Source organism: Equus przewalskii, chromosome 1, assembly GCF_037783145.1.
Source record: "Equus przewalskii isolate Varuska chromosome 1, EquPr2, whole genome shotgun sequence".
Lineage (NCBI taxonomy): Eukaryota > Metazoa > Chordata > Mammalia > Perissodactyla > Equidae > Equus > Equus przewalskii.
In genome coordinates, this window is record NC_091831.1 from 5,987,857 (window position 1) to 6,010,144 (window position 22,288).

The 22,288-nt window shown below is 45.3% G+C and overlaps 1 protein-coding gene across 2 annotated transcripts in view; it reads right to left on the reverse strand.

The window, feature by feature from the left end:
• DOCK1 (dedicator of cytokinesis 1) overlaps positions 1 to 22,288 on the reverse strand; it is a 503,206-nt gene that overhangs the window by 79,657 nt on the left and 401,261 nt on the right. For both annotated transcript variants that reach the window (XM_070566542.1, XM_070566478.1), the window contains exons 31-32: positions 20,164 to 20,264; positions 10,833 to 10,891 (exon numbers count right to left, since the gene is read on the reverse strand). In XM_070566542.1, the coding sequence (XP_070422643.1) occupies positions 10,833 to 10,891; positions 20,164 to 20,264 (160 nt within the window). The remainder of the gene's footprint in view (positions 1 to 10,832; positions 10,892 to 20,163; positions 20,265 to 22,288) is intronic.

Genomic DNA, 22,288 nt, shown 5'->3' on the forward strand with positions numbered 1-22,288 from the left:
AATTACTTCATTAATCTTATCTCATCCATCTCGTCCAGACATGACTTTTAAAGAATTCAGGAAAGGTTTCTCAAAAGTTCTTAAACAAATGCTACTGCCATTGTGAATAGTAACACATATTATAATATTACCTAACATTTCCTAAGTACACATGACATGACAAGCCTCGTAGAAAACAACTCATTGAATTCTCATGATGACCTTGGAAGGTAGCTACCACTTCCACTTTTTTTTTTATCAGACTTTCTTTTTTTTTAATAGACTTTATTTTTGACACCAAAACTGAGCAGAAGGTACAGAGATTTCCCGTATTGCCCTGTCCCGACACGTGCACAGCCTCCCCCAGTATCAATCCGCTCCACTAGAGTGCGTACCGTTCCTAGCCCCATTTTACAGATGAGGAATTGGGGCCATTCCCAAGGCCAAAGAGCTGTTCGGTGGAAATGGAGGAGCCAGATTGGAACCCAGATCTGTGATTCGGAAGCGTCAGCTGGGTCCCTCATTTTAGTGAGCCCTCTCCTGCCTGCTGGTCACAGGAGCTTTCCAGGGTACCAGAACTCTCCACTGCTCTGTAAGAGAAATGGTGCTGCCTGTCCACATCACTCCCTTCCTTCTCTGCTGTAACAGGAACCCAGACGCAGAGGACAGCAACCTGTCATTTTAGCTACGATTATCACAACTCTAAAATGAGTGCCCCAGAAAGTAGAGACTGGCTTCTTGCAGACACCATTTTTCTTTCCTATTTCAACTATTTCTGTTGAAAATCTTGGTGTCCTGCATTTTGAGGCCTCTGCCTTTGACTCAGACAGATGCTGCTAACTCAGATTCTCCTTTTTTTTTTTGGTCACCATTGGGCCCCACCCCCACTGGGGCCCCCACACTCTCTGGATATGCTGCTTCTAAATTCCTGAGGGCTGGGAGTGACATGGGTGAGCTTATAGAAAACTTGAAGTGAGCCAAGGAAGGTCTAAGCAAAGGCAGAGAGAAGAAGCTGCAGGAACCACCAGCTACTGGACAACTCATTTCTAAAAAAAGAGGGAGTTGGCCTTATTTAAAGTGATATAGGGGCTGGCCCAGTGGGTCAGCAGTTAAATGTGCACGTTGTGCTTTGGTGGCCCAGGGTTCGCCAGTTCGGATTCCAGGTGTGGACATGGCACTGCTTGGCAAGCCATGCTGTGGTAGGCATCCCACGTAGAAAGTAGAGGAAGATGGGCACGGATGTTAGCTGAGGGCCAGTCTTCCTCAGCAAAAAGAGGAGGATTGGCAGCATTTAGGTCAGGGCTAATCTTCATCAAAAAAAAAAAATAAAGTGATATAATGTAATTTAGAGGCAGGTCCTATCAAGAGAGTGATCTTTTAAAAGTCTTACCCCTTTTTCGTTAATTTCAGAAATCTTAATTTATTTTCATTTCACCTCATTACAAGTTATATTATTTCACTTCCAACATAAAACAGAAGAATGCACAAGAAATTAAATGCTTGAATGAGTTATTTGCGACATTCTGTTATTAACACCAGCAATTTATCCAGAGTTAATCAATCTTACTAACATTTTCACACCATCAGGAAATAGAGTGGATACTCTAAAGAATTTGGTTTTCTTTATAACTCAACTAATAAAGATTTCTGTAAAGAGAATCATTCAAGAAATTTGGCTATTATAAATAACTACACTTAAGAAAATACATAATCCTCCCAATTAGCCTAAATTAATATATTTCTAAAATTTGTATGGGGTGGACACCCACAAAATGTAACCTTCTATAAGGACTCTGAATGTAATTAAAATCCTATTTTCAGTAATATTTTGACTAAGGCTGTAATAACGTGATTCTCGTCACTTCTCCAAATGCTCAATGTTTCTGAAAGGCATGTAACTGCAGCAAAGCATTCTCTTAAAAACGCTATTATAGCCAGTCTCTCAGGTGACACTTTTCTTGTGTTATGCCTAAAAAATGTCAGAGCCAATGTTTCAGAAAACAGATGATAGTGACAGCGAGTTGTTCATCAACCACAATTTGAGTGTCACAGAGAGCTCTGTCTGTCAACGACAGCTTTTATTGTTCTGGGCTGGGAGGCGCGTAGAAGGCAGTAACAAGTGGTTGCAGATACAGGCACTGGAAAAATAAATGACAAAGGCCACGGTTTCCTAATCTTCGACTATTATTACACTTCCCATTAATACAGGAAACGCTGGCCTGGGGCCAGCGCTGAGCTCTATCTGTGATGATATCCCTGGGGATTTGACCTTCGAGAAGGAATGGTCCTCAAGGTGAGCAGGGCTGAGTGAGGTTCTTCAGTATTCATCTTTTTTTTTTTTTGACATTTGCATTATGGATTTCCCCTGGAGCATGTCTTGCTCAATGTAATGATGGACTCAGGTTTGGAATCAATGAGGATCAAGGTGACTCCTGCAGTGTAGACTTCAAGAAAAAAAGGATACATTTTTTTTTTCCCTTTTGAGACAAAAGAAGAACAAGCTAATTATCAGATGACAATGGGAATATGTCACCTCCACTCACCCTGCCCATCTCCTAGTTACTCCTCCCAAATTCTTTAAAACTCACCTAGAGTCTTTCTCCTAGTTACAAACATGGAGCCGTCACCCCCAGGAGTGGGACGTGCTCTCACACAGAACCCAGGTTCTCCCCCATTAGCAGCCTCCCCCTGGATGATCTCTTTACAATCACCACTATTCAGAAATCCGGGATATTAAACCTAGTCCTATCCCAGGAAAATCTCCGTATACACAAAGGTAGACAGAGCAAAAAATTCCATCACCCACTCCAACTGATGAGGTCTCCTTGTATATGAGCTTTAATGAAAAGCACACAATTTGTCCAGTCCCAAAAATACCCAGGGAGGGAATCCCTGCGTGAAAAACATCCCAGACCGAACCCAGCCCATAGAGATCTTTCGGTAAGCACATTTGTTCTGGCTGGATTGGGTGGATAGATCATGCCGGCTCCAGCGTGCCGTAGGTAACAAACCGAATGTAAATCGAGGCGGCGACAGCGAGAGCAGGTGCTCCAGCAGGCTGCCTCGCAGGGCATGCTCTGATAAATAACTCAAGAGCTGGGTAAATGAGCACATTTTCCCCCTTCTCTTTTGGAGAGAGTCTGCTTTTGATTTCCTCTTTCAGACTCAAAATATGACAGGTTTGGGAGGGAAAAAAACTGTGCTGCCCTGTCCCATGGGGCAGTGCCGTTTTTGCACTTGCATTAAATGCAGCAAAACAGACCCTGGATCCTCTGCCCGAAGCTCTGCGTGGAGGTGTGATCTGAGACACTCATCTCCGTGTACCCACTCATTATTGGGAAGACTCAAGGCAGAAACTGTCTCATGGAGCATTGGGCTTAAGGCTTGATCGAGTGATAGGTGACTAATTGTAGGATGATAAATTTATCTGACTTCTATTTTTATTTTCTTGGCAGAGCTGGCTATATCAGCCTGCCAATATGTTCCCAAACCTGAGCCCATTAAAAAGAGAAAAAAGCTGTGTAGAAAATAGGTTGTGTACATCTTGGGTAATTGAGATGTGCTGTCACAAATTTCCAGAGTGGCGGCCTAGGCAATGACATCCGTGGGCAGGCTCCAACACCTGAGAGTCGCAGCGGGAAAGACACAGGCTGCCTGAGGTGACCCCATGCAGCTATTCTTAATCGTTAAGAGGGGCTGCTTGGGGCACATCCTGTGGGCAGCTGATATTTTTATTACTTTTTTTTTAACTTTCAAAAATAATTTAATTATTTTACAAGCAAAGAACCCAATTATGTCGGTCAATGGTACGTTCTTGCTGTTACCAGCTCCCTGCCCTTAATTGACCAGCGTCATGGTTTACAGTTGACCTCTGGGCTGCTGCTTACGCCAGAGTCAATGTTCCTGGCTGAAAAGCTACAAAACACAGATCTTATGCATTCATTGCTGTAATCAAATCAGCACCTGACAGGATGAAATGGGGCATCTGCTCTCTTAACTGCATCCTTGACGTTCCAAATCAAAAGTCTCCCTCACTTGACTCAGCCTATCTGGAGTCTAACGACAGATAATGTCAAGAGATAATGTCAAGGGGGTAGGCTCTACTTCCTCTGAGAGCACAGGCAGACGGAGCCACTGCAACTAGCTCTTCCCCTCCACTTGGGGGCTTCTGCAGTGGATTTTTATTCCTGAGAACCAGCTGGTGCCTCCTGCTAAACCAACCTTCTTAATTTCTATGTTGTTAGTATTATCCCAAACGGCTTTAAAGAGCTGATTCACACCACAGTACACCCTCAGAAGGTTGCGCCATCACAAGGGCCTGGAGGTGGCATCACAGAGAAGCACCCACTCCCCTGGGCCCACCTCACCTTCCTTCATGGCAATCATGCAAACGCACAAAAATGAAATGGAGCCAGTTTCAAAGGGTGCTCAATCTCCAGGTCTACAGAGGTGGTGATGAACACAATTTCTATAGAAAAAAGAAAACCAGAAGGGCAGGAGCACCATCAGTCAGGCCAGCTGTGGCTCGAGCCGAGTTTTAGAGGCTCCCTCCATGCCAGGCAGTGGGCCCTCAGTGGAGGGGCCATGAGGGGGGAGTCCTGGGGGAGCGGTAAGGGGCCAGGGCAGGCTGAGTTGGGACAGCAGCTATTTATCAAGCATATTTCAATATGTTAATGATCAGTCTGAATATCCTCCAGGATGGATGTAAAAAATACTATCAAGGCATTCACAATGAAGCGCTGTCATTTGAAAACATACCTGAAACTGTCCTTTTCGGGGAAATACACCACTCATAGTTTGTATTTTAGAGTTGAAACTGAACAACTCATAAGAAGGGGCTGTCACTCTCTTAGGAAGGGCCAGGGTGAAGGACAGCCTCAGAGAGGCCCCCACGCAGAGGAGAAGCAGGTCCACGCTGAGAGCTGGCCATGGCAGGTGGAGCACATATCACCTCCGCCGTGGATGCTGGCGCCTAGAAAAGCCCTCGACTCCCTCTGGTCCAGCAGAGAATGGCTCCCTCCACGCCATCTCTCTGAATGTCCCTCCCCATCCACCCTGCCCCTCTCTCCAATGGGGCTACACTCGGTCCCTTCCTGGCACGAGTCCTGCAGTGTCTGGCCTGCCGGGGCAAATGACAAACGCCTCTGTCAGTGCACGATCAATTAAAATGAATCATGAATGGTCCTCCTCCCTGTTCTAGAAGCCTTAGCATGTCATTACTGAGATCATCATCGAATATATACCAAAAGAATTATTGAGCTTCAGGACTGGAAGGCTCTTGAAAACTTGAGTTCAACCTCTTTATCTTACAGCCTAGAAAACTAATGGAAGCCCAGACAGTCTGGGTCATGTGACTGAGGCCTCAAAGGTGGGCATGGGCAAGGATGACAACTCCAGTGGGACTCATCAAGTGTCTTCACTCAGAGTCCAGGGCTCCTACTCTCCCAAGGATGGCAGGATGACCAAGGACAGGATGGTGCCTGCAAGGTTCTGGTTGGAGATGTAGCAAGCCCTTTGACACCTGATAGTGAGTACTTAGATTGTGGACATTTAAGCTGCTGAAGCAAAGTCCTTTGCATTGACTGAGCAGAGAGTTTCCTTAAGGGGTCCTCAGCTGCCTCCAGCACTGATACCCGAACAGCATGTGGGGTGCAGGTTCTATTTCCACTGAGAGCACAGGCAGACGGAGCCATTGCAACCAGCTCTTCCTCTCCACTCAGGGGCTTCTGCACTGAATTTTTATTCCTGAGAACCCAGCTGGTGCCTCATGCTAACCCAAGCTTCTTAATTTCTATATTGCTGGTATTATCCATAGAGGATCTTACAGACTTTTTCCCCCCAAGATGTTCTGCATTTATTTTTCTGTGCAAAGACCCATTTGAAAAAGACTCTATCCTTCAAGTAAACAGAAAGACAAAAGAATATTTAGAAATTCTAACTTTCCCTAGTGATGTGATAGGGCTTTCCTTTACACACGTTTGCTGACATCCTGGCACTCGTGAAGGATTAGGAGTCAAATGCCTCTGAGGAAATCTGGCATCAGTTGATAAGAGGCCACCTTGAACTTGCTGACTGCCAAGCCAAATCACAGGCATGACCCTCACACCCTGCTCCTGTCTGCTCGAAGGGTCCTCAGGAGGGTGCAGGAGTCCAGTTCCACACCTTCAGCAGAAACCACGTGTGATCTTTATCGCCTTGTTTCATTCTGCCCAAGAAATAGCAGTACATGAGGGCATCTTTCTAGCCACACTCTCCAGCCACCAAGGGAAGCAGGAAGCTATTCAAGAAGCGAGGAGGTTGGGAGGCAATTGGTTACCCCAGCCCTGAGGGTTAATAAATGAATCCCTGATGCAATGGGGTACCTAGAGAGACAAGTGGACAGATGCCTGCCTCCTGCTAGAGGAAAACAGTCACTGTGGGCTTCAGGTGCCAACCTGAGGAAAGCAAGCAGGGCCTGGATGACTCTGAGGCAGGAAATGCAACCGAAGCCTCGCACAGGACGATGCATGACGCTGAAGAAAGACGCCAGGGATACCCAGGCACAAAGCAAGCTGAGAGCGGAGGACAGATGCCAGGAGAAGCTTAACTTCAACTAAGAGATAGGCCAGGTTCACAGAGGACACATTAAAGATGGTGAGAGGACACCAAATTATAGTCAGTTATTTATTCATGTAAGGAGCTATCTAAAAGAATGACATGTCATAGCGTTTGAGATTTTAATAGAAAATTCTTTCTTATTTTAACCAATTAAATTATATTAATTTCTTATCTTTTTTTTTCTTTTCTTGTTCAATGTAGTAAGAACACTTAAAAATGAGATCTATTCTCACAAATTCTTAAGGGTTCGATACAGTATTGTAAACTTTAGGGACTATGTCTACAGCAGATCTCTAGAGCCTACTCAGCTTACATAACTGAAACTTTGTACCCTTTGGCCAACACTTCCCCACTTCCCCCTCCCTCTCCCCACCCCTAGCAACCACCATTCTTCTCTCTGCTTCTATGAGTTTGACTCCCTTACATATAAGTGGAATCATGCAGTATTTGTCCTTCTGTGACTGGCTTATTTCCCACAGCATAATGTCCTCCAGACCTTTCCATGGTTTTGCATATGACAGGATTTCCTTTTTTTTAAGGCTCAATAATATTCCATCATATATGTGTGTGTGTATATATATATGTGTGTGAGTGTGTATATAGATATATACATATACACATGGCATTTTTTTAATCCATTCATCTGTCAATGGACATTTAGGTTATTTTCATATTTTGGTTACTGTGAATAATGCTGCAATAAACATGGGAATGCAGATATCTTGTGAAGATCCTGATTTCAGTTCATTTGGACATAAACCCAGGAGTGAGGTTGCATCATGTCAGTTCTAATATTAATTTTAAAAGACAACTCCATAGTGTTTCCCATAGCAGATGCATCATTTTACATTCCCACCAACCACACAGAAGGGTTCAAATTTCTCCACATTCTCATGAATACTTGTTTTCTTTTATTTTTTTCGTAACAGCCATCCTGATAGGTGTGCAGTAATATATCACTCAGGTTTTGATTTCTGTTTCCCTGACGATTAGTGATACTGAGCACATTTTTATATACCTGTTGACCATTTGTATTTCTTCTTTTGTCTCTGCTCAAGTCCTTTGCCCATTTCTTATTTGGGTTTTTTTTGCTATTGAATTATAGTTCTTTACATATTGTGGATGTTAATCTCTTATCAGATACAGAGTTTGCAAATATTTTCTCCCATCCATAGGCTGCGTTTTCATTTTGCTGTTTCCTTCCTTGGTTGTGCAGAAGCTTTTTAGCCTGATGTCGTTGTACTTGTCTATTTTTGCTTTTGTTGCCTGTGCTTTTAGTGTCATTTCCAAGAAATCACTGCCAAGACCAATGTCAAGAAGCTCTTCTCCTATGGTTTCTTCTAGGAGTTATACCATTTCAGGTCTTATGTTTAAGTCTTTAGTATTTTGAGTTGATTTTTGTGTATGGTGTAAGATAACAGTCCAATTTCATTCGTTTTGCATATGAATATCCACTTTTCACAACACCATTTATTGAAGAGACTATCCTTTCCCCATTGTGTCTTCTTGGCTCCCTTGTCAAAGATCGGTTGACTGTATATGCGTGGGCTTATTGCTGGGCTCTCTATTCTTTTCCATTGGTCTGCATGTCTGTATTTAAGCCAGTACCATGGTGTTTCAGTTCGTGTAGCTTTGTAATATAGTTTGAAATCAGGAAGTGTGATGCCTTCAGCTTTGTTCTTCTTTCTCAGGATAGCTTTGGCTACTTGGGATCTTTTGTGGTTCCATATGAATTTCAGGATTTTTTTTTAATGTCTGTAAAAAAAATGCCATTGGAATTTTGAAGAGGATAACACTGAGTGTGTAGATTGCTTTGGATAACATAAATATTTTAACAAAACCAAGCCTCCCAATCCATGAACACAAGACGTCTTTACATTTATTTGTGTTTAATTTCTTTCATCCATGTTTTGTAGTTTTCAGTGTAAAAGTCTTTCAACTCCTTGGTTAAGTTTATTTCTAAGTATTTTATTCATTTTGATACTATTGTAAATGGGATTGTTTTCTTAATTCCTTTTTTGGATGGTTTGTTGCTAATGTATTTAAATGTAACTGATTTTTGTATGTTGATTTTGTATCCTACAACATTTCTGAATTTGTTTATTAGTTTTAACGATTGTTTTTTGTGGAGTCTGTAGAGTTTTCTACATATAAGTTCATGTCATCTGCAAACAGAGATAATTTTATTTCTTCCTCTCTGATCTGGATGCCTTTTCTTTCTTTTTCTTACCTAATTGCTCTGGCTCAGACTTCCAGTACTATGTTGAATAGGAGTGGTGAGAGTGGGCACCTTGTCTTCTTCCTGATCTTAAAGGAAAAGCTTTTAGTTTTTCATCATTGAGTATGATCTGTGGGTTTGTCATATATGGCCTCTATTATGTTAAGGCACTTTCCTTCTATACTTAGTTTGCTGTGAGTTTTTATCATGAAAGGTTGCTGAATTTGTCAAGTGCTTTTTCTGCACCTATTGAGATACAGTCATGTACTGCATAATGATGTTTCAGTCAACAACGGACCACATATAGGACAGTGGTCCCATAAGATTAGTACCATATAGCCTAGGTGTGTAGTAGGCTGTACCATCTAGGTTTCTGTAAGCACACTCTATGATGTTCACACAACAACAAAATCACCGAACATTGCATTTCTCAGAACTTATCCTCATCGTTAAGCAATGCATGACTGTAATCATATGATTTTTATTGTTCATTCTGTTAATATAGTGTATTACTTTTAACGATCTGGGTACGTTGAACCATCCTTGCATCCCAGGAATAAATCTCACTTGATCATGGTGTAGGATTCTTTTAATGTGCTGTTGAATTCAGTTTGCCAGCATTTTGTTGAGGATTTTTGCATCTATGTTCATCAGAGATAGTGGCCTACAGTTTTCTTTTCTTGTAGTGTCTTTGTCCGACTTTGGGATTAGGGTAATGCTTGCCTCATAAAATAAATTCTAGGAATTTATCCATTTTCTTCTAGGTTATCCAGTTTGTTGGTATACAATTGTTCACAGTAGTCACTTATGATCCTTTCTTTTTCTGTGATATCAGACATAATATCTCCTCTTTAATTTCTGATTTTATTTATTTAGGGCTTCTCTCCATTTTTATTAGTTAATCTAGCTAAGGGTTTGTCTCTCGTATATCTTTTCAAAAAACCAACTCTTAGTTTTGTTGCATTTTTCTATTATTGATTTCATTTATTTCTGCTCTAATCTTTATTATTTCCTTCCTTTTGCTAAATTTGAGTTTAATTTGTTCTTCTTTTTCTAGTTCCTTAAAATGTAAAGTTAGGTTGTTTATTTGAGATCTTTCTTCACAAAACCAACAGAATAGACCAAATGGACCCAACAGACACATATATATAACATTCCACTTAGCAGCAGCAGAATACACATTGTTCTCAAGCATACATGGGACGTTTTTTAGGGATATATCATATATTAGGTCATAAAACAATTCTTCACAAATCTAAGGAGACTGAAATGATACTAAGTATCTTTTCTGACTATAACGGAATGAAACTAGAAATCAGTAACGGAATGAGAATTAGAAAATTCACAAATCGTGGACATTAAGAAACATACTCCTGAACAACCAATGAGTCAAAGAAGAAATCAAAAAGGGAAAGCAGAAAATATCTTTACACAAATGAAAATGACAACACAACATACCAAAACTTACGGGATGCAGCAAAAGCAATATTAAGAGGGCAGTTTATAGTGATAAACACCTGCATTAATTTCTTCTCTTAAACACGCATATCCCTTACAGTTTTGATTGCACACGCATGTTGTGCTACCACCACCTGGTAGCAGTGTACTTAAAGACAGGATCCAGTTTTGAGTAGGCAAGTAAACTCTTTTGAAGATAGAGTATTTGAAACTGAATACAGTAAGGGGTGGCATATGTAACAGTAGGATGAGCTACATGGTTTGATGCATGAGAAACTGAGGGAATGTTAGTGATGCCCAGGAGCAAAGGACTTCTAAGGCTGAGCTGTGTTCATCTGACACAAGAGGGTGCTCTACAGATTTTTCTATTTCCCCCACCAATCAGATTTTCTTCCCTTTACTTTGGTGTCCCACCTCTTATTTACTGAAAACAGTCATTGCAAAGAATAGCAATTGCTCTCTGAGGAACAGAAGCAATTCAGATTTTTAAGGTGCCCCAAAACTGACATACAGGGCAATGTCATCATCCACCACAGATTCAAGACAGTCACCATGCTGCCCTGAAATCCCAGTTACTCACCAAGGTTGTACCACATGTCTCTGATTTCGAAGCCAATCTGTCTCCTCATGTCTCCATATCTGAAAACCAGGGATAGGAAAAACACTGAGTCACTCTACAGAGCTTTTGAAAATCAGGCTTGGATTATTTATTTACGTTTTCTGGTGAGGAAGATTGACCCTGAGCTAACATCTGTGTCAATCTTCCTCTATTTTGCATGTGGCATGCCACCACAGCATGGCTTGATAAGCAGTGGGCAGGTCCACACCTGGGATCCAAACCTGCGAACCTAGGGCCACCGAAGTGGAGCATGCGAACTTAACCACTATGCCACCCAGCTGGCCCCAGACTTAGATTATTTTTTTAAGTGCAATTAAAGTCTCCCATCAGTGAGACAAATAAAGAGAGTGTCAAAGCTCCAACTTCCTTTCCACGAAAGGGAACTGAAGGAGGAGGACTCCAGCCGGGGGAGTCTCACTTTCCCATCACCACAGATTACGCAACTTCCTCCCCCCCCTCCCCCCGTGGGACCCTGGGGGAGGTGGTAGAGAGTAATGAATGGATTTTTCTTTCCTCAGTCTCTAATGGGAAGAGAAAAAGACCCGGCTCCTTGGCCTGAGGGGGAGTTTGTTTTCCAAGCATGTTGTTAGCATCCAGGCAACGCAGACACCAAATGCCATCCTACAACCCCGCTCACAATAAGCAGCTTTCACACGTTAAAATTAAGCCCTGGAGTCTACAGTCAGAGCAGGGAAGGCCTCTTCCGAATATCTCCCATGCTTCTCTATCATTTTCAGTGCATGGAAGGGCTGAACACCTAAAGATGTCAACAAATATCCCCCGGTTTTCGTTTATCGGGGAAACTAAATGCTAATTTTCCTCCCAGTGGGTCAGCAAAGGAGATGTGTGTTTCGTGAGTAAACAGAATTTGATGCTTCAGAAGATAAACCTTTATTAGTTTGTGAGCAATTTAACTTTTTCCTTTATTGCCTAAGGAAAAGGTTGATTATATTAAAAATAATTTGTAAAATGATCGCACAGTATTACAGTTTAGCAGCTGTGTCATCAAGCCTGCTCTGTTCCTCCTCTTGTCAGCTGATGTGGAAAGAAAAGCTCTGATTACAGACGACTGGGTTGGGGCTCTAAAGGCAAAGATCCTGGCTGGTAAATCAACAACCAAGCTGGCTGCCACCTTATTATAAATGCCTCCAGCGCCCCTAAGCACCTGTCTGTCACTTACAGCAGGAGAGGGCTACAAACCGTCGATAATCTCAAGCAGGGAAGATGAAACCCGCCAGGCAGCTTCCTCTTAGAAGTCCAGCTCGGTCCACCTCAGCTGTACAGGTGCCACGGCCCATTGTACAGATGGGAAAACTGAACGGGGAGCGTAAGCCCCTTCCTGTGAGGACAAGCTGGTCCTTGAGGTAAATGTATGACCTTCCCACCTGGCTCAACAACCAAGTGAGCACTGAGGCAGTTAAATTTGATAAGTGAGGGGGGGATCTCTGCCAGGAATGAGGCTATCACCAAGGCCACAGTGAGCAGAGGTCCAACCACTGTCAGTTTCCCCTGACAGCAAAGCTACCGGACCTGAGCTTGCGGGGAGCGGGAGAGCACCCCTGAATGTCTAACTGGTACCACAAATTGCCCAAGGATGATTTGATCTGAGCACCACTAAGTTGTGCGTCCTTTTGAGGCTTGTAGAGCCATTTTACAACTCCCATTTTGCACCTGCAAAAATGACAAAGGGGTCCCCACAGCCACCAAAGCCTAGGCCTGGAGAGTATATGCTTGGCTGCATGGTGATCTGGGAGATGGGCATCCTTCCAGCACTTACTAGGGGAGGAAGGCCGTGAAGAGGAGAACCGTGCGTGCCCCACCCCAGGGCTGATGTTTCCTGCCAAGGTCGACGAGGGTCCCGCTGGGCAGGTGGGTGAGTCACCAATCAGTGGAGTGGGGAATCTGGCGAGTTGGGAACCCCGCATTGCAGGGAGGACCCCGAGAACACAAACACAAAGCACAGGTTCAGGCCTCAGCACACTGAGAAGGCCAGAGGTCCCAGAGGAGGTGCGAGCCAGTCCCAGGCAGCTGGCCTGTCAATGACTGACTAACTCAACTTTAAATACTCTTCTAACGGCCAAGTGATTCCTTCTCATTCTGGCATGATATCTCTCAAAAAATAAGAAGGGCTAATGCGAGGCGGTTTGGGTCATTCAGGAGTGACCTGAAGTCTCACGGCCTCCAGTAATTGGCCATTTCTCCAGAGCCGGAGTGGACAGCTGGACACCGGCAGGGCCGCCTGGAGAGGGGAGTCTGCACCGCTCCTTCAGGTGCTGATGGTTTCCAGTTTCCAGTTCTGCTTTACCATCTTGTATGTGGAAAATGTGCCTTCACAGTATTGGAGAACAGGGGGGTGAGCAAAGCTCTGGGAGCACATCGCTCACGAGAGTCAGGCCTAGCGTATAAAGGTGACAAAAATGTGGTTTTCCTAGTCAAATCAGACAAAGGGGCTCAAGGCCAGAACAAAGGTAACAGGAGGAGTAAGGAGCTAGAAGGTGAAGGGTGGGAGTGCAGCTCCTGGCAGAGAGACTGACCGTTTCTTTAGTTTTATTAAGAAGGCAGCTTAGATGAATCTATGCCTCTCAGCATCACCCCCATATAGAGTTACGGCCGTCTCCAGAGCTCAAGAGGGATTCCCGAGTCATTTGTACATTCTTCCCAAGGAGGAGAAAAAGCCATAATTGAGAATGTCGGGGCTAACGCTCACAACCTGGAAACAGGATTCCAGAGCGGGGGGCAACCTTAGCAGTCACAACTACGTTCATCTCTAACCATTTATAGTTGAGTGAACTGAACCAGTCCTAGAGGGGAGAAGCAAAAGGACTTGGCCAAGGTCACAAGCAAGGAGAGAGGAGATTCCAAGTCTTCAGACTCCAAAATCCATGTTCTTCCCCCACAGCACACCCGCTAAGGACCGGCAAGGATGGACTTCCCTGTTGTCACAGCACAGCGCTGTGGCGCATCTCAGAGTGTTTTTGTTCATTTGACTCTGGCAATAAGACTATGAGCTGAATGAGAAGATGGTGCTTAGCCATCCTTCCGCTGAGGAAGCAGAGATTCCCAGCAGTGAACTGGTGTTCCTGGCTCTGCTCAGCTAGAGCAGCAGGCAGCTGGAGTCACCTGGCGCTGCCACCACACCCAGCTCACCTGCGCCCACCACAAGGTGAGTGAGCACCCTCAAAGTGCCTGCCTCACGGGGGGCCCAGGAGGCAAACTTTCCACAGCCTAAGTAGATCTAGGATCCCACATCCAGGCCTATACCTCCGACCTAAAATAGCATGAATCTGGTCTCTGAGGCTTTATCTCAGCACCTGGTTTCTGGAATCTTCATCCCAAGGGCGGAAAATCAATGTCCACCAGAGACAGCGCAGGTTTGGGGGTAAGGCTGACCTGAGCCCAAATCTAAGCACACTGGGCAAGTTACCTGACCACTCTGACCCTCAGCCTCTCATCTGTAGTACTGGGACAATGATGCATGATGCTCATCTCCCAGGCTTTTGTGAGAATGAAGGAGATGATGCCCCTGGCTGTCCTAGTAAGCACTGAGGCCAGGCTGGTCCTTCCTTTAAAAACGCACACTGGGCATCATCACAGCATCCCCATCATGGCTGCACTGGTCATTTAGATTGATTTGTTCAGTGAGCACTACTTATTGATTCATTCATGACTGAAGACTTACTGGGCCAGGTGCAGAGCTAACATGGGAATGTTAATATAATGTGGAGAACAGACAAGACTCACAGACCTTGGGGGGCTATTAGCATGGCAGTAGAGATGGATATAAAACAAATAATCACACAAGATACACACATATATGTACATACAGTAGTTTTGTGAAGGCCATGATCATGGCTCTTTAAAGAGTGAGAGAATTTAACAGTGGGTCCAGGTTGGCTGTGGTAGGAGTTCTCTGGGAGAATAAAACTTGCCCTAAGATTTGAAGAAGGAGAGGTGTAATCCAGACAAAGAGGGCAAAGAATAGCTCTCCAGGCAGCAGGACCAGCAGGTGCAAAGGCCCTGTGAATGTGACCTTATATGGAACTAGGGTCTTTGCAGATGTCATGATGTTAAGATGATGTCATAACGGATTGAGGGAGAGAGAGGTTAAATCCAAAGACTGGTGTCCTCATAAGGGGAGGGAGATTCAGAGACACAGACACACAGGTTAGGAGGCCATGTGAAAATGGAGGCAGAGACTGGAGTTATGCAGCCACAGTCCAGGAAGCCAAGGCTTGGGGGCAACCACCAGAAGCGAGGAGAGAGGCATAGCACAGATTCTCCCTCGGAGCCTCCAACTTTGCCGACACCTTGATTTTGACTGCTGACCGCCATGACTATGAGACAATAAATTTCTGTCGTTTCAAGCCACCGAGTCTGTGTTATTTGCTATGGCAGATGACTCTAGGAAACTAATACAATGACCCATTAAGTTGCTCTCCTGCCCCAATAAAAGGTTGAGATGCACAGTTTGAAAAGTGCTATCTTAAGGAGAGAGAATAGGATGAGAAAGCCTAAGACCAGGGCACGAGGAGCTCTGCCACTTCTTGGTCGGATGGAAGAGTGTGAACCTGACAAGGGAACAGAGCGGCCAGACAGCAGGAGGAGAACCTGGAGTGGAGTTCCGAGAGTGAGAAAAGAGGTGGAGTACCGGGGCCTGCGACCAGAGTCAGGAGTAGGGGGGCCGAGGAACGGGGAGACAAGGAGGTAGCTGGAGGGAGATGATGGGCAGAGTGAGACATTTTTATTTTAATGGGAAAGACTGGTAAGTTCCTGGGGAGGTGGGAGGAGGTGGGACCCCAAATGTGACCGATGGGAATAAGTCTTACTAGGCACAGGGGTGTCCTACACTGCATAAAGTTTCATCATGTTCTATAGAGCACAGCATCACCACTGCACGCAGGACCCTTAACTTTTCCAACAGGAACTTGGCACAGGGTTATCAACTGTTGAGTCTGTCTCCCTGGGCTCCCTTCTAATTCTTGGTTTATAGTGAATTTATTTGGAATAATTTGAGCCTTTTGGAAAAAAAATAGTACATACACAAATTAAACATCATATTTCCTGTTCTATTTGGAAGATATAAATGCAGCTTCGGATTAGGTACTACTGCAAAACAAGGCTGTCACAGCCTGTTTATTTCCTTTCAATTTCCCTGAAAAGTGATGTGTCCAGTTTGACTTAATACACTGGCATTTCAGAACCCAGTGATCAGAAAGATGGAGATGTTTTGTTTATGCGGTATTTTGGTCCAGTTGTGCAACCTGTTCTCTTAGAAGGTACACTGGCCTGAGGATAGACATCTCTAGTAAAAAAAAAATGAGCGGAAACATCCCAAGACTGACCGGGGAGAGGGTCTTTGTGGAGGGTGGTCTTTGCACACAGGTCCAAATTCATTGCCATGAGCTGGGCCATCAAACATGACCACCTTGGGCTAAAAGTTTTAAGTGGGCATTTTATGCTTAGATATGCTGGAGATCTAATTCATGAGTCCCTCTTCTCATCCAGAACAAGGTTTGGTGCTGAACACAGAAGCCTGTTTGCTGTCACATGCCACAGCGTCCCATACTAGGAGACATGAGGCCTTGTATACTAAAATGGTCAAGCTGGCTGCTAATCAAGTCATCTCTTTCCCATTTGACTCCTATTTCCTGAGCCCCAACAGTGTACAAGACTTGGACAGTGGGATGGGAGGAAGAAATGACGCTCAGGCTTAGCATTCCGTTGACATCTCTGTCCTTTGTTAAGAGTCACTAGCACCAAGAATGTCTGAAGGTCGAGTCAGTTAAATTTTCTTATTATGGACTTGATTCCTAGGGGTTATTTATTTTGTGGTTCATTGGCAAATCTTTTACTCAGTTTGGGTTTGACATAATCAGTTCTCGGAGTGGTATGGCCCATTCTTGTACGTTACTCCCATGCGCTTTGAGGAACGTCTTTGGAATGAATATCCTAATTATCTCCCCAACCCGGGTCATCAGGAGGACAGACAGCTTAACAAGAGGGAATGAACAGGCAGATCTTCTGATCCTGAAATTTTCTATTATTTTGAGCCAGAATGCTGTCACTCTGGCAGATGTGAGTAGCTGCAGGGCCTGGCAGAGAAGAGGAAGAGGAAGCGGGCTGTGTGTGAGGTTCCACAGCCCTTACTCAGATGCATTTGTCTGGATTCACAAACCCTAGAGCAGCACACAGGCCAATATGGAGCCAGCCAGAGGCTGCTAATGGGCGTGGCATCGCTCTTCTTTCAGACCCTACCACATGAATGATGCTCCACTGTGCTCTAAATCAGCACCCAGCCATTTGCTCAGACTGGCGTGGTTAATTCCCTTATCACTGGGCCCATCCCACCCTGCCCCAAGTCCCAGCCCTCCAGGTGCAGCCACTCACTCACACTTCACCAACCCAGAGCATCTCTTTGCTTGTAGAGCGAGCCATGCCTTTTAGGACCTTATGTCCCTTTTGGGACTGGCTGTTTGTTGACACTTGGCTCAGTCAGTCAATCTGGTAAAGATCTCAGCCTCCTTCACCACCCAGCTCGGTGGTCCATGCTGCCCCAGGTCTTCCAGCCTCCCAGGCTGAGTCCTCTCCGCCCAGCCCCGGGAGGCAAAGTCACCCAGTGAACACTTATGCTCCACTCCGATCATTATTATTTTTGCATATCTACCTCCTCCATAGACTGTGAACTTTTTATCTCCGCATCTTGAGCACCAGGACCCTGGCCTGACTGAGCACAGAGCACAATTTGAAACCAATTAAAACATTTCTAGGCGCTGGGCGTGTCTAGAAAATTTAAACATTTGGGTAGGATCTCTTCAAATATTTCTTATTCAGGTTCAGCTATTTAGAAATAAAAATTGCACATTGATTATAGTGTTTAAGGTACAGCAAGAGGCACGAAGAATACAACACACACAGGTGAAGCTGCCATGCATCTTAGCGGCATGGCCTTATAGGCCAGGAGTGCTTCTCACAGACAGGAGAACGCCTTCTCCCTGGTGGCCTGTTGTGGCCACACACTGAGCCTACGCCCCTGGGAGAGGGCCTCTCAGGGTTTTTTGGGGGTTTTCTTCCTCAGGGAGATCATGAGAAAATTTCAAAGGGAAAATCCGGAGTCTCATACGGCCACGGTTGTGAGACGGAGAATACTAAAGGCCCAACTCAGAGGCCCGCCGGCTCTGGATGGAGAGACACCAGCTGGCTGTGTTTTATTTTCCTTGGCTTTGAAGCCCCGGAATGCACAAGGCTACGTGGGAAGCAAACATTTTCTTTGGTGGCCGAGGCCTGGTGCGGCTACCGCACTGACGGATGTTGCTGTAGCCAAGATGGTGAGCGCCCCCCGCCCTGGCCTGGAGAATGCTGCCAATCAAATTGTTTTATTCTAAAAACCGCGAAGGAGATGTCAGCTCTTTAAGGCAGATTTCCGGTTTAAATTCACTTCTTCTCCCGCAGGCGTCTGCTGCGCGCCTGGCAAAGAATGGGTTCCGCCGTCGACAGGAGCTGGGTTTGGATCCCAACCTCACTCCACAGACAGCCCTGCAGACACGTGGCAGGAGAACCCACCTCTGCGGCCTAGCTTTCCTCCTGCAGGACAGGAGAACCTGGGGACCCGGACGGCCAGCAGTGGTTGTGAATGAGGTGTGTAGTGTTGTTCTCAGAGTGTGCAGGTTCTCACCGTTTCTACTACAAACAACTTCCACCAAGAGAGCATTTAAACAACAAGGACAAAGCAACCACCAGCAGCCATCCCTAACTTCCTAGGAGCCCCAGAGGGATGTAAATTGTGCAAAGCGGATGCATCCCTGTTGAACCATCCCCAGTGCCACTTGGAAAGGTCTGCCTCTTCAGCCAGGACAAGTGATAAAAACCCGTGTTGGCTCAGAGAGGGCAGGCTGCTGCTGCTGCACGCTGTCCCTGCCGTCACCGGGGGGCACCCACTATGCCTACACCTTTCTCAGCGCTAGAACAGGTGCATTTCCCTTTTCTGAACAACAAACACTTGTCTACATCAAGGGCAAATAGACTGGAGTCACTCAACTGAGGAAGCATGAAGGGAAGTTGGCCCCGTGAAGGCTGACCTTTATGTAGATGGGCACACATGAAAGGATTTAAGGTTCTAAATGCAGCACAGGTTCAAATCTTTGGTTCTGAACTGCCTGGATTAGAATGACCAGGTGTGTGACATTGGCCTCGTGACTTGTTCACAATGTGCTTCACCTTCCTTATCTGGAAAATAAGGATGAGAAGAGAACCTAATGAATAGTTTTGGTTTTTGTTTTAATGATTGTTTGTGAAAAATGCACATAAAGTGCTTGGACGGTTGCTGGCATATAGTATCTGCTCAGTAAATATTTGCTGAACTAATGGTTTCTCCCCAGGGATAACGTGCTTTAGACACGGCCTGCAAGTGAGATACACACTCACAGAACAGGAGAAGGGCCAAGCAGCTGTCACCTTCCGAGACTCCCTCTGGACTCTCTAACTTCAGGGAGCAGCCCGGGGCTGGCAAAGCCTTGGAACAGTCAACACGACGCATAGGTATCAAGAAATGACAAACAGGAACTGATGACTCAGCAACGTGGGAGCAATTGGAGACCTCTTCTCAGGAGTCCACATGACAGGGGGACTCAGAGAAGTTAGAAGTTAGTGAAACTGAGCCAGAAAGACAAGAGGCAAGACTCTACGGGGGCCCAAAGGTTGGAAAGAAACGTGAGCAGGAGTTCTTTCTTTATGCTGGACCAGGAGCTGTGCGGGATGCAGAGCTGAAGGTGCCAGGCAGGGACCTTGGCCTCCACAGGGCTTCTGAGAGGTTTTTAGGACAATCCAAAGGCTAGTTCAGTCCCTGAAGGGACCTCCCACCCGAAGAGGACAGGGCTTATCCCTTCCAAAGAAGGAAACCACGCACAGCTCTCACTCCACGACGAAGTGTTCAACAATTCCAGCAATGCTAAGAGCTTTTGTCAGAAGCTTGCTTTTTCAAAGCAGCATTGGAGAATCAAGCAATAAAGCAAACCACGTGTGGAATGACACCACAATAATATTCAGCAAAAGCGAGGCTCTCCCCAAACGCCCCTTCAGGGTGGTGCCGATGGTCCTGAATCCACTGAGTTTGAACCCACCAGATGAACCCTGCAATTTTAGATCTCGATTCAGGGATTAGAAAAGGCAATACCAATTCATGATTTGAAACCACCTTTCATTACACGGTGATTACATCTCAATTTGCACCAAGTTGGCTTTGAGACTACATGAAAATTATGCTAATAGAGTTGCAGGCTCCTGGACGCCGACTTACTTGTTAAGGATTTTGGCTCTCTTAGCGCTTGAAAAATTCTCCAGTTGCAAAGACTCTTGAGTAAGGAAAGCGACAGCCAGGTGAAAGTAGTTGTTCCACAGCTGAAAGCCAAAAAGGGAGACATGCTAAGTTTGGGACAGCTTAACCTCGGGTTTTAAAAACACCCTGAGACGTTTATCACCTGCCCAACACACACTTCTGAAATGTTTAAAAAACCACACTCACTACATACAAATTGCAAACCAGCAACCCACGGTGTGGTTCAGGGCCGAGCCAGGGCTCTGAGGTCACAGCGCACGTGCTCACATCCCAGCCCTGCCACTTCGGCAAACAATCAAACCTCTCTGTGCCTCGGTTCCCTCACTGGTAAAATGGGAATTTCAGTAGTACCTACCTTACAGGATTGCTGGAGAGTAAAAGCAGTCAATAATGCAGAGGCTTTGAAGTGGTGCCGAGCACGCGATAAACACATAATAAACGTTCTCTCTTATTATTATTGTATTATGGAGCCCCTTACTTAATAGTATATACATTTCCATAATTTACTATTTTTTCTGATACTAAAAACATATATAAACCCTAGACAACTAAGGAAAACAGAAGTAAAAAGATCAAACATTTCATATTTCAAGGATTTACGGACTTTACAGTGCTTGAAAGACAATTTACTATGAAATGATTTTCTTGTCATAAAGCTCTGTATATAAAAGTATTCTTCAACAAGAAATGTTATTATAGGTAGATTCCTAAAGTCATGGAACGGATACCTCCTGGTTGTGTCAATGTTTAAGACTGAGTCAAGATAATTAAAATGAAGGAAGAACTCCTGGATCACAAACGGGGATGTTTTTGCTAGCTCATTGGTGCTCAATAAATGGCACCACCATCCCCCTCACTGCCCGGGCAAGAAACCTGGACTCACCCTGGGCTGTGTCCTTGGCCGCATTGCACCAGATCAACCAGCAGGTCCTTCTGCTTTCACCTTGCGAACACCTCCCAAGTCCGTCCCCTTTGTATTGACAATCCAGGCCAACTCCCTCCCTCATAGACCAGAACAGCCTGTTTCCTGTCTCTGGCCTCCTCCCTTTCAAACCCACAGTCCCCAGTGCAGCCAGAGGGAACTAACACCAACCAGAGGGAGCCCCGCTCGAACTCGTTCAAGAACTTCCCACACCTTTCAGGTCAGAACAGACCCGAGGATGAGTCCACCAATCTCACTGCCTTGGCCTCCCCTCTCACAGCCTCCCCACGCACACTCTGCATCTCGCCTGCCTTCCCATCAGATCCTTGAACTGACACTCTCCCACCTCTGGGCTTTTGCAGATGCCAGGCCCACCCACCCCACCTCCCTCACTGTGTGCTAGCACATCTGGACCAGGTATGTTCACCCTTTCCTCTCCCTCACAGCACTACAATCTGTCCCCACAGCCACACTCGGGTCACCCTCCCATAGCAGGCACTGTAGTCCTGCCTTAGTCATTCTCCCTCTATGCCCCACAATGCGCTGGGGTGGGGGCGAGATTCCACGTCTGGCATAAAGTAAGTGATCCATCAATCATAACCAGTAATTGAGGGATGAACCTGTGGGGATTTCTCAAATGCAACATGGAAACTCAATGGACATTTCTTCCAGATTGCTTCCATCTGCTCGGCTCCCTCTCAGAAGGTGGCATCAGCTGGGAGGTGGGGGAAGGAGGTGAGAGGCAAGTGGGGAGACCACCCCCCCAACTAGGTACTACAGCAGGGGGCTCGGAGAGTCTGGCCATTACAGATACAACTGAACTCCTAAGCAAAGGGCTGTTTTCTGGTTGAGGAACTGACTGTTCTTGTCCCAGAGGACATTGCAGGAGAACTTTCACCTGCTCTCAGTGGGAAAGAGCCCGGATGGTCAGAGTTTCCGTCACCCGTCCAAGCTTGAATGCACTTTCAGTGTTCTTTAGAAGAAACGTATGGGCGTTGGTTTTCTCATTTACAAAACGAGGCTAATATTTATTATATCAAAAGAGACACTTGCAAGGAGTTACACAAAAATAAAGTGTAAACAGTATTGACTCCAGTTTTAGTTACCAGTGAAGTAAGTGGCAATTTTCGAGCACGGATGTGAGCAGAGTGTGTGGGCTTCATT